The sequence below is a fragment of the Panulirus ornatus genome, chromosome 9 (genome assembly GCF_036320965.1).
Source record: "Panulirus ornatus isolate Po-2019 chromosome 9, ASM3632096v1, whole genome shotgun sequence".
Classification (NCBI taxonomy): Eukaryota; Metazoa; Arthropoda; class Malacostraca; order Decapoda; family Palinuridae; genus Panulirus; species Panulirus ornatus.
In genome coordinates, this window is record NC_092232.1 from 44,657,482 (window position 1) to 44,671,404 (window position 13,923).

The following is a 13,923-nucleotide window of genomic DNA, read 5'->3' on the forward strand; positions in this document are numbered from 1 at the left end:
CTCACCATGAATCATACATACATTAAATAACCTTACCAACCAGTCAACAATTCAGACACTGCTTCTAACAACTTGCCTCCCACACCATATATTCTTAATACCTTCCACAGAGCATCTCTATTAACTCTATCATATGCCTTCTCCAGATCCATAAATGCTACATACAAATCCATTTGCTTTTCTAAGTATATCTCACATACATTCTTAAAAGCAAACACCTGATCCACACATCCTTTACCACTTTTGAAACGACTTTGTTCTTCCCCAATCTGATGCTCTGTACATGCCTTCACCCTCTCAATCAATACCCTCCCATATAATTTACTAGGAATACTCAACAAACTTATACCTCTGTAATTTGAGCACTCACTCTTATCCCCTTTGCCTTTGCCTTTGTACAATGGCACTATGCAAGCATTCCGCCAATCCTCAGGCACCTTACCATGAATCATACATACATTGAATAACCTTACCAACCAGTCAACAATTCAGACCCCCTTTTTTAATAAATTCCTCTGCAATACCATCCAGACCTGCTGCCTTGCCGGCTTTCATCTTCCGCAAAGCTTTTACTATCTCTTCTTTGTTTACCAAAGCATTTTCCCTAACCCTCTCACTTTGCACACCACCTCGACCAAAGCACCCTATATCTGCCACTCTATCATCAAACACATTCAACAAACCTTCAAGATACTCACTCCATCTCCTTCTCACATCACCACTACTTGTTATCACCTCCCCCTTAGCCCCCTTCACTGAAGTTCCCATTTGCTCCCTTGTCTTACGCATGTTATTTACCTCCTTCCAAAACATCTATTTATTCTCCCCAAAATTTAATGATACTCTCTCACCCCAACTCTCATTTGCCCTCTTTTTCACCTCTTGCACCTTTCTCTTGAACTCCTGCCTCTTTCTTTTATACATCTTCCACTCAATTGCATTTTTCCCCTGCAAAAATCGTCCAAAAGCCTCTCTCTTCTCTTTCTCTAATAATCTTACTTCTTCCTCCCACCAATCACTACCCTTTCTAATCAACCCACCTCCCACGCTTCTCGTGCCACAAGGATCTTATGCGCAAGCCATCACCGCTTCCCTAGATACATCCCATTCCTCCCCCACTCCCCTTACTACTTTGTTCTCACCTTTTTCCATTCTGAACTCAGTCTCTCCTGGTACTTCCTCACACAAGTCTCCTTCCCAAGCTCACTTACTCTTACCACTCTCTTCACCCCAACATTCTATATTTTCTGAAAACCCCAACAAATCTTCACCTTCGATAATGATAATGATAATGATCAGACATCCCTCCAGATGCACCTCTCAGCACATTAACATCCAAAAGTCTCTCTTTCATGCACCTATCAGTTAACAGTATATGTATATATATATATATATATATATATATATATATATATATATATATATATATATAAATTGATTGAGAGGGTGAAGGCATGTACAGAGCATCAGATTGGGGAAGAGCAGTGTGGTTTCAGAAGTGGTAGAGGATGTGTGGATCAGGTGTTTGCTTTGAAGAATGTATGTGAGAAATACTTAGAAAAGCAAATGGATTTGTATGTAGCATTTATGGATCTGGAGAAGGCATATGATAGAGTTGATAGAGATGCTCTGTGGAAGGTATTAAGAATATATGGTGTGGGAGGAAAGTTGTTAGAAGCAGTGAAAAGTTTTTATCGAGGATGTAAGGCATGTGTACGTGTAGGAAGAGAGGAAAGTGATTGGTTCTCAGTGAATGTAGGTTTGCGGCAGGGGTGTGTGATGTCTCCATGGTTGTTTAATTTGTTTATGGATGGGGTTGTTAGGGAGGTAAATGCAAGAGTTTTGGAAAGAGGGGCAAGTATGAAGTCTGTTGGGGATGAGAGAGCTTGGGAAGTGATTCAGTTGTTGTTCGCTGATGATACAGCGCTGGTGGCTGATTCATGTGAGAAACTGCAGAAGCTGGTGACTGAGTTTGGTAAAGTGTGTGAAAGAAGAAAGTTAAGAGTAAATGTGAATAAGAGCAAGGTTATTAGGTACAGTAGGGTTGAGGGTCAAGTCAATTGGGAGGTGAGTTTGAATGGAGAAAAACTGGAGGAAGTGAAGTGTTTTAGATATCTGGGAGTGGATCTGGCAGCGGATGGAACCATGGAAGCGGAAGTGGATCATAGGGTGGGGGAGGGGGCGAAAATTCTGGGAGCCTTGAAGAATGTGTGGAAGTCGAGAACTTTATCTCAGAAAGCAAAAATGGGTATGTTTGAAGGAATAGTGGTTCCAACAATGTTGTATGGTTGCGAGGCGTGGACTATGGGTAGAGTTGTGCGCAGGAGGATGGATGTGCTGGAAATGAGATGTTTGAGGACAATGTGTGGTGTGAGGTGGTTTGATCGAGTAAGTAACGTAAGGGTAAGAGAGATGTGTGGAAATAAAAAGAGCGTGGTTGAGAGAGCAGAAGAGGGTGTTTTGAAATGGTTTGGTCACATGGAGAGAATGAGTGAGGAAAGATTGACCAAGAGGATATATGTGTCGGAGGTGGAGGGAACGAGGAGAAGAGGGAGACCAAATTGGAGGTGGAAAGATGGAGTGAAAAAGATTTTGTGTGATCGGGGCCTGAACATGCAGGAGGGTGAAAGGAGGGCAAAGAATAGAGTGAATTGGAGCGATGTGGTATACCGGGGTTGACGTGCTGTCAGTGGATTGAATCAAGGCATGTGTATGGGGGTGGGTTGGGCCATTTCTTTCGTCTGTTTCCTTGCGCTACCTCGCAAACGCGGGAGACAGCGACAAAGCAAAAAAAAAGAAAAATATATATATATATATATATATATATATATATTTTCCCTGGGGATAGGGGACAAAGAATACTTCCCACGTATTCCCTGCGTGTCGTAAAAGGCGACTAAAAGGGGAGGGAGCGGGGGGCTGGAAATCCTCCCCTCTTTTTTTTTTTTCTTTTTTTTTTTTTTCTTTTTTAATTTTCCAAAAGAAGGAACAGAGAATTGGGCCAGGTGAGGGTATTCCCTCAAAGGCCCAGTCCTCTGTTCTTAACGCTACCTCGCTAATGCGGGAAATGGCGAACAGTTTGAAAGAAAGATATATATATATATATATATATATATATATATATATATATATATATATATATATATATATATATATATATATATATTATATTTATTTATTTATTTTGTTTTGCTTTGTCGCTGTCTCCCGCGTTTGCGAGGTAGCGCAAGGAAACAGACGAAAGAAATGGCCCAACCCAACTCCATACACATGTATATACATACACGTCCACACACACAAACATACATACCCATACATCTCAATGTACACATATATATACATACACAGGCACCTACATATATACACATGCACACAGTTCACACTGTCTGCCTTTATTCATTCCCATCGCCATCTCGCCACACATGGAATAACATCCCCCTCCCCCTTCATGTGTGCGAGGTAGCGCTAGGAAAAGACAACAAAGGCCCCATTCGTTCACACTCAGTCTCTAGCTGTCATGCAATAATGCCTGAAACCACAGCTCCCTTTCCGCATCCAGGCCCCACAGAACTTTCCATGGTTTATCCCAGACACTTCACATGCCCTGATTCAATCCATTGACAGCACGTCAACCCCGGTATACCACATCGAACCAATTCACTCTATTCCTTGCCCACCTTTCACCCTCCTGCATGTTCAGGCCCCAATCACGCAAAATCTTTTTCACTCTATCTTTCCATCTCCAATTTGGTCTCCCACTTCTCCTCAATCCCTCCACCTCCGACACATATATCCTCTTGGTCAATCTTTCCTCACTCATTCTCTCCATGTGCCCAAACCATTTCAAAACATCCTCTTGTGCTCTCTCAACCATGCTCTTTTTATTTCCACACATCTCTCTTACCCTTACATTACTTACTCGATCAAACCACCTCACACCACATATTGTCCTCAAACATCTCATTTCCAGCACATCCACCCTCCTGCGCACAACTCTATCCATAGCCCATGCCTCGCAACCATACAACATTGTTGGAACCACTATTCCTTCAAACATACCCATTTTTGCTTTCCGAGATAATGTTCTCGACTTCCACACATTCTTCAAGGCTCCCAGGATTTTCGCCCCCTCCCCCACCCTATGATTCACTTCCACTTCCATGGTTCCATCTGCTGCCAGATCCACTCCCAGATATCTAAAACACTTTACTTCCTCCATTTTTTCTCCATTCAAACTTACCTCCCAATTTACTTGACCCTCAACCTTACTGTACGTAATAACCTTGCTCTTATTCACATTTACTCTTAACTTTCTTCTTTTCACACACTTTACCAAACTCAATCACCAGCTTCTGCAGTTTCTCACATGAATCAGCCACCAGCGCTGTATCATCAGCGAACAACAACTGACTCACTTCCCAAGCTCTCTCGTCCCCAACAGACTTCATACTTGCCCCTCTTTCCAAAACTCTTGCATTCACCTCCCTAACAACCCCATCCATAAACAAATTAAACAACCATTGAGACATCACACACCCCTGCCGCAAACCTACATTCACTGAGAACCAATCACTTTCCTCTCTTCCTACACGTACACATGCCTTACATCCTCGATAAAAACTTTTCACTGCTTCTAACAACTTGCCTCCCACACCATATATTCTTAATACCTTCCACAGAGCATCTCTATCAACTCTATCATATGCCTTCTCCAGATCCATAAATGCTACATACAAATCCATTTGCTTTTCTAAGTATTTATTTCTCACATACATTCTTCAAAGGAAACATATATATATATATATATATATATATATATATATATATATATATATATATATATATATATATATATACATACATATATATATATATATCTTTTCTTTTCTTTCATACTATTCGCCATTTCCCGCATTAGCGAGGTAGCGTTGAGAACAGAGGACTGGGCCCTTGAGGGAATATCCTCACCTGGGCCCCTTCTCTGTTCCCTCTTTTGGAAAATTAAAAAAAAAAAGTGAGAGGGGAGGATTTCCAGCCTCCCGCTCCCTCCCCTTTTAGTCGCCTTCTACGACACGCAGGGAATACGTGGGAAGTATTCTTTCTCCCCTATCCCCAGGGATAATATATATATATATATATATATATTATTATTTTTTTATTATACTTTGTCGCTGTCTCCCGCGTTTGCGAGGTAGCGCAAGGAAACAGACGAAAGAAATGGCCCAACCCCCCCCCCCATACACATGTATATACATACGCCCACACACGCAAATATACATACCTACACAGCTTTCCATGGTTTACCCCAGACGCTTCACATGCCTTGATTCAATCCACCGACAGCACGTCAACCCCGGTATATCACATCGCTCCAATTCACTCTATTCCTTGCCCTCCTTTCACCCTCCTCCATGTTCAGGCCCCGATCACACAAAATCTCTTTCACTCCATCTTTCCACCTCCAATTTGGTCTCCCTCTTCTCCTCGTTCCCTCCACCTCCGACACATATATCCTCTTGGTCAATCTTTCCTCACTCATTCTCTCCATGTGCCCAAACCACTTCAAAACACCCTCTTCTGCTCTCCCAACCACGCTCTTTTTATTTCCACACATCTCTCTTACCCTTACGTTACTTACTCGATCAAACCACCTCACACCACACATTGTCCTCAAACATCTCATTTCCAGCACATCCATCCTCCTGCGCACATCTCTATCCATAGCCCACGCCTCGCAACCATACAACATTGTTGGAACCACTATTCCTTCAAACATACCCATTTTTGCTTTCCGAGATAATGTTCTCGACTTCCACACATTCTTCAAGGCTCCCAAAATTTTCGCCCCCTCCCCCACCCTATGATCCACTTCCGCTTCCATGGTTCCATCCGCTGACAGATCCACTCCCAGATATCTAAAACACTTCACTTCCTCCAGTTTTTCTCCATTCAAACTCACCTCCCAATTGACTTGACCCTCACCCCTACTGTACCTAATAACCTTGCTCTTATTCACATTTACTCTTAACTTTCTTCTTCCACACACTTTACCAAACTCAGTCACCAGCTTCTGCAGTTTCTCACATGAATCAGCCACCAGCGCTGTATCATCAGCGAACAACAACTGACTCACTTCCAAGCTCTCTCATCCCCAACAGACTTCATACTTGCCCCTCTTTCCAGGACTCTTGCATTTACCTCCCTAACAACCCCATCCATAAACAAATTAAACAACCATGGAGACATCACACACCCCTGCCGCAAGCCTACATTCACTGAGAACCAATCACTTTCCTCTCTTCCTACACGTACACATGCCTTACATCCTCGATAAAAACTTTTCACTGCTTCTAACAACTTGCCTCCCACACCATATATTCTTAATACCTTCCACAGAGCATCTCTATCAACTCTATCATATGCCTTCTCCAGATCCATAAATGCTACATACAAATCCATTTGCTTTTCTAAGTATTTCTCACATACATTCTTCAAAGCAAACACCTGATCCACACATCCTCTGCCACTTCTGAAACCGCACTGCTCTTCCCCAATCTGATGCTCTGTACATGCCTTCACCCTCTCAATCAATACCCTCCCATATAATTTACCAGGAATACTCAACAAACTTATACCTCTGTAATTTGAGCACTCACTCTTATCCCCTTTGCCTTTGTACAATGGCACTATGCACACATTCCGCCAATCCTCAGGCACCTCACCATGAGTCATACATACATTAAATAATCTTACCAACCAGTCAACAATACAGTCACCCCCTTTTTTAATAAATTCCACTGCAATACCATCCAAACCTGCTGCCTTGCCGGCTTTCATCTTCCGCAAAGCTTTTACTACCTCTTCTCTGTTTACCAAATCATTTTCCCTAACCCTCTCACTTTGCACACCACCTCGACCAAAACACCCTATATCTGCCACTCTGTCATCAGACACATTCAACAAACCTTCAAAATACTCATTCCATCTCCTTCTCACATCACCGCTACTTGTTATCACCTCCCCATTTATATATATATATATATATATATATATATATTTTTATTTTCTTTATTTTTTTATTATACTTTGTCGCTGTCCCCCGCGTTTGCGAGGTAGCGCAAGGAAACAGATGAAAGAAATGGCTCAACCCCCCCCATACACATGTATATACATACGTCCACACACGCAAATATACATACCTACACAGCTTTCCATGGTTTACCCCAGACGCTTCACATGCCTTGATTCAATCCACTGATGACAGCACGTCAACCCCGGTATACCACATCGCTCCAATTCACTCTATTCCTTGCCCACCTTTCACTCTCCTGCATGTTCAGGCCCCGATCACACAAAATCTTTTTCACTCCATCTTTCCACCTCCAATTTGGTCTCCCTCTTCTCCTCGTTCCCTCCACCTCCGACACATATATCCTCTTGGTCAATCTTTCCTCACTCATTCTCTCCATGTGCCCAAACCACTTCAAAACACCCTCTTCTGCTCTCTCAACCACGCTCTTTTTATTTCCACACATCTCTCTTACCCTTACGTTACTCACTCGATCAAACCACCTCACACCACACATTGTCCTCAAACATCTCATTTCCAGCACATCCATCCTCCTGCGCACAACTCTATCCATAGCCCACGCCTCGCAACCATACAACATTGTTGGAACCACTATTCCTTCAAACATACCCGTTTTTGCTTTCCGAGATAATGTTCTCGACTTCCACACATTCTTCAAGGCCCCCAGAATTTTCGCCCCCTCCCCCACCCTATGATCCACTTCCGCTTCCATGGTTCCATCCGCTGCCAGATCCACTCCCAGATATCTAAAACACTTCACTTCCTCCAGTTTTTCTCCATTCAAACTCACCTCCCAATTGACTTGACCCTCAACCCTACTGTACCTAATAACCTTGCTCTTATTCACATTTACTCTTAACTTTCTTCTTCTACACACTTTACCAAACTCAGTCACCAGCTTCTGCAGTTTCTCACATGAATCAGCCACCAGCGCTGTATCATCAGCGAACAACAACTGACTCACTTCCCAAGCTCTCTCATTCCCAACAGACTTCATACTTGCCCCTCTCTCCAAAACTCTTGCATTTACCTCCTTAACAACCCCATCCATAAACAAATTAAACAACCATGGAGACATCACACACCCCTGCCGCAAACCTACATTCACTGAGAACCAATCACTTTCCTCTCTTCCTACACGTACACATGCCTTACATCCTCGATAAAAACTTTTCACTGCTTCTAACAACTTTCCTCCCACACCATATATTCTTAATACCTTCCACAGAGCATCTCTATCAACTCTATCATATGCCTTCTCCAGATCCATAAATGCTACATACAAATCCATTTGCTTTTCTAAGTATTTCTCACATACATTCTTCAAAGCAAACACCTGATCCACACATCCTCTACCACTTCTGAAACCACACTGCTCTTCCCCAATCTGATGCTCTGTACATGCCTTCACCCTCTCAATCAATACCCTCCCATATAATTTACCAGGAATACTCAACAAACTTATACCTCTGTAATTTGAGCACTCACTCTTATCCCCTTTGCCTTTCTACAATGGCACTATGCATGCATTCCGCCGATCCTCAGGCACCTCACCATGAGTCATACATACATTAAATAACCTTACCAACCAGTCAACAATACAGTCACCCCCTTTTTTAATAAATTCCACTGCAATACCATCCAAACCTGCTGCCTTTGTCGCTGTCTCCCACATTAACGAGGTAGCGCAAGGAAATGTTGATTAGGGCCTCAGTTGCCTGTTTTATCTCCAATATATTAAAGAAAATGAAATGGCTCAGAGAGAAGTAAAACGTTATGAGAGTTACTAGATATTTGTTTAAGCAAGTGGCTTTGAAGATCAAAGTTCATTAAAAATCATGGTTGAAGCTATGCCTCCTCACTGAAAGTATGAAGTTTAGAATGGACCTGACCATGGATGATATTTCAACACTTACAGGACATCATATCAAAAGAGAAAAGGTTTGTCAGCCTTCAAAAACCTACATTTTTTAGGGGGTAGGACTTCCAGATTGCCCTCAAAACACATTTTATTAACACTTTTTGTTTCCAATAAATGGCATATAATTAGTTTTGAGTTTTCTTCCCCTGCCTATAGTAATCTGTTGTCTCACAAGAGATCTACTTGAGAAGTGAGGTAAAGGGAGGAGTTTGGCTCAAATATTTACTTTTTCAGCCTAGTTCTAAATTTATTAGCATTCATTAGAACAACAGAAAGTTCAAGCTTCCAATCATAGCAAAAAAAATTAAAACAGTATGTGCATCCACAACTGTCATTGTTTACCCCCACACCTACTTTACTGGAATCAAGGTTGTTGGAAACAAGTTCCTAATGGGAACTGACACACTTCGACACCTCACTCAAACCATGGTATTTTATTGCAAGTTTTGTTTTTGTAGTTATATGAATGCCAGTGTGATTAATTCAAAATGATTTTGCAGGGTTTGCCAACAATGGTTCCTGTGACACATCCTTCAATGCACCCATCATCTGTAGATGATCAAGACGATGAGGAAAATAAACCATTTAAGTGTAACCTTTGTGGAAAAGGGTTCAAACTTAAAGGAGGACTAATGCAGCATGAGAGAACCCACAGTACTGACAGGCCTTATATATGTCCAGATTGTGGCAAACTTTTCCGACAACCAACTCACTTGCAGCAGCATCTTCGAATCCATACGGGGGATAAACCGTATGACTGTGCTTTTTGTGACAAATCATTCAGACAGAGAACAATATTGAATCAGCATCTAAGAATACACACTGGAGAGAAACCATATGTATGTATTGAGTGTGGAAAACAGTTTAGACAAAAAGCAATCCTTGATCAACATTACAGAACACACATGGGTGAGAAACCATATGCTTGTCCACACCCAGCTTGCAGAAAACACTTTAGAGAAATGGCAACTCTTATTTCTCATATGAAGTGCCATAAAGATGTGCCTGATCCTAGAATTGTTCTTCAACAAGCAAAGCAAATGATCAAGGAAGAACAACAAAATGAAGTAAGATTAGATAATCAGTCACTTGGCCGTGAACATGGGGAAGGGCCTAACAGGGGAATGACTCAAGATAGAATAGGTCAAGATAGAGGAACAGGACAAGAAAGGGTAGATCAGGATAGGAGAATAGGGCAAGATAGAGGCCTAGGACCAGAAGCAATTGGACAAAATAGAATAGGTCAGGAAAGGGGAATGGGACAAGATGCAATAAATCAAGATAGATCCCATGGACATGAACATAGAGAGAGTGTTGGTAGCAGTTCAGAACAAAGTGGATACCAAGGGAATGGGGAGCAAGTTAGGCATGATCATCGTTCATACCCTCCCCACAGTGCGACTAGTAACAGTTCAACTCAAAAATCACCTCACCCATTGCCACAGCATTCAAATACTGACCAGCAAAATGAAACTTCTTCAGCCCCGCCACATTCACAACCTCCACCAGTTTCTCCAAACATGATGCCAACACCACAGATGGCAATGGCCAACTTGATTCCATACCCACATTCAATTTTTCCTGCAGCTTCTTACATGATGCCTCCACCTGATCCAAGACAATACCACCCCCAGACTCAAGAACAGCATCCCTCACGGCCAAATCAATGACTATGGAAACCATGATTTGAAAACGCAAAACCATGATCTTACAGGATTGTCATGTCGACGTTCAGTGTTGCAGATATTTTTTTATGTGAAATGACGTTACTATAAAATTAGAACTATGCAACTTGAAACTTATATAGGGCTTATAGAAACATTTGACTGAAGTTTATCTATGCCTTTATTATTTAGAGTCAGATTAACAACTACCTTCTTTATTGTGGATGTGTTCCTGTTTTGAAACTGTGAAATTGATATGAAGTGAAGTGTGTTACTTGTCATCAGTGACCCTTAAAATATGTACAGTAAAGCAATATTTAGTATATTGATAAGTAAAGTTCATGGTGGTTATGATTCTTATTTTCTATGCCCACAACCATCAGGGCATCAGCCTGGTGTTCCAATTTTTGGAGTGTATTTGTATATCCACAAAAGAAAAAGGAATGACTACTGGTAACAAATGTTAAGGTGTTTACAAAATGTAAAATTGTCATGGCCATATTGTGGGCATATCTGTTAGAGTTCTGATGGTCTCTGTTAGGTCAAGGTGTTTACTTTTTTTCAAATTTGTTCATTATCTATTAATTGTTACTTAATAGGCTTAAAAAATGGGCATCGTAACAGTGAGATGGTTTTGGTCCCATGGCCAATGTTGGTAGGGTTTTATCTACCATTGTGCACAAGGCCAGTCACTGGCACCAGAGACCGCAGACTAAGGTAATCCATCGTATTTTGAAGATTATTATTGTTATCTTTTTCAGGAGGTGAGGGGGTAGAGGGTGCCATAGTACAGTGGTAACATTAAGCTCCCACAACCATTAAAAAAAAGTTGTTGGATAGTAAATTCTATAGATGGCACAAAGGATGTTAGCTTTTGTGTTGCCACAGGACAGTGATGATGCTGTCAGATTAGAGCCCATGACATACAGGTTCAAGTCTGCAGCCAGGCAGGGTCTTTTTTGGCTATACAGTAGTGTGTACTGGACTGGTTACCCTGTCACTTCAGGACAGACTAGCTAACTTTTCTTGCCTGGGGTTTGACAAGAGACAAAAGTGGGAGATAGTATTTGTTTATTTTTTTAAGCCAAAACTTGAGTAAAGGGAGAAGTTCCTAGGAATCAAAACTTTTGAGAAAGTTTAAATTAATTTCACAAGTGTAGGTTAATATCAAGGCATTAATAAGTCATTAGCTAGGGGTGCTGTGTCTAGTTATTTAGGTTTTAAGATTTTTCCATTATGGTAGAATTTGTTGATTTTAACTTTTGTTATTAAAATAAATTAAAAGCCTTGTGCATAAACTGTTATATAAGAATCTAGTGTGTGTAGATTTATAGCCTTTCTTACATGACAGCTGCTGTAAAATATACAATGCATCTGCCAAATCTTTTACAAATCAGGTTTTTCCCTAAAGGGAAAATGTTAGGTATTGTAATTAAGAAAATTGTATGCATATGTGCCCGGTACATAGGTTTAAACACAGAGAAAGTTACTTTCTGCATATTAAGTATTGATTATAGTAATATCTGAAGCATACTTACGTATGTTATTGTAACAAAATGTCAAAATGTATTATGTCTAAGGACCCTGATTATGTGGTGTCACTTTCTTTGTGTTTCACCCTTAATTTTGTATGTTATTAAAAAGGGTATGGTTGCTTAAATGGGCATTAATATTTATTGATGTATACTTTATTTCATTGAGCATGCCATGGCCAAGCAGATCTTTGTAGCATAATGCAATACAAAATGTGTCTCCATTTGACTTTGCAACAGCGATATAGTTTTATAGGTGCAGTTACAGTTGAAGTTTAATTCTCATTCTTTATGCCTTTTTTAGCGCTACAGACTCGTTTGATATTAGTTGTGAGATGTGCTAAGTATTTTGATTTTTTAGCATTTAATTTTAATGGAGATCTCATTTTCAATATTGCTAAGTTGTCAAGCTGCATAAAATTGAATTGTTGTTCCGTGTATTATTCACTGTTGTCCATGATTTGAAAATGGGATTTTTTTTTTTAATACAAAGTAAGCCTTAAGTATATTGTATACACTATTATTACTAAACTCCAAGTTCTAGGGTTGATTCAGTATTATGAATGATCCAGAAAGGTTGTTAGAGATTGAGTAAAGAACAAATAAAAGTTTTAAACATAAAATGAAACTTAGATATTAGGTGCAGATATGGTAATACTATTTATGGCAAGCATATGTGAGCATGGCATATACAAGTACATTACAACCATTCTAGAATTCCCTTAAAAAGGTGACCATGGCAGTAGTCTCAATAACTGGTGAACTCCAATGCCGCTTCTATCGATTTTCCTACCATTTTGCCAGAAGACAGGGCTAGCACATAGTACTCGCCCCTGGAAAATATAGAGTAATGAAGAATGAGCTGTGTGAGTTGTTGTCAAGTGTTATGCATGACGGAGAGATTGTATGCTTGTAAACAGAATGCCAGTAGTCCACATGTGGGTGAGGCAGAAAGAAAAGAGAGCTACCTGGGTCAGAGCAGTAGCTGTGACATACCTCTTAAATATAAAACTATTAAATATAAGGGAAATCAAGAGTGTACTACAGTGTGTGTGGTGATTTGGATTCAATCTTCACCAGAACCTAAAAACTGAAGACACAAAGTAAAACAGTTGTAAGTATTTTGAAGGTTTGTTGAATGTGTTTGATGATAGAGTGGCAGATACAGGGTGTTTTTGTTGAGGTGGTGTATGAAGTGAGTGGGTCAGGGAGAATGGTGTGGTAAACAGAGAAGAGGTAGTGAAAGCTTTGCAGAAGACGAAAGCCAGCAAGGCAGCGGGTTTGGATGGTATTGCAGAGGAATTTATTAAAAAATGGAGTGTCTGTGTTGTTGATAGGTTGGTGAGAATATTCAATGTATGTATGGTTCATGAAGAAGTGCCTGAGGATTGGCAGATGCATGCATAGTGCCATTGTTAAAGGCAAAGGGGATAAAGGTTCAAATTACAGAGGTATAAGTTTGTTGAGTATTCCTGGGAAATTATATGGGAGGGTATTGATTGAGAGGATGAAGGCATGTACAGAGCATCAGATTGGGGAAGAGCAGTGTGGTTTCAGAAGTGGTAGAGGATGTGTGGATCAGGTGTATGGTTAGAAGAATGTATGTGAGAAATACTAGAAAAGCAAATGGATTTGTATGTAGCATTTATGGATCTGGAGAAGGCATATGATAGAGCTGATAGAGATGCTCTGTGGAATGTATTCAGAGTGTATGGT

General features: G+C 40.6%; 1 protein-coding gene across 3 annotated transcripts in view; it reads left to right on the top strand.

Moving 5' to 3' along the window:
* Positions 1-12,637, top strand: part of LOC139750381 (uncharacterized) — a 102,559-nt gene extending 89,922 nt beyond the window's left edge. For all 3 annotated transcript variants that reach the window (XM_071665113.1, XM_071665114.1, XM_071665115.1), the window contains exon 4: positions 9,512-12,637. In XM_071665113.1, the coding sequence (XP_071521214.1) occupies positions 9,512-10,681 (1,170 nt within the window). In that variant the 3' untranslated portion in view covers positions 10,682-12,637. The remainder of the gene's footprint in view (positions 1-9,511) is intronic.
* Positions 12,638-13,923: the final 1,286 nt, after the last annotated feature.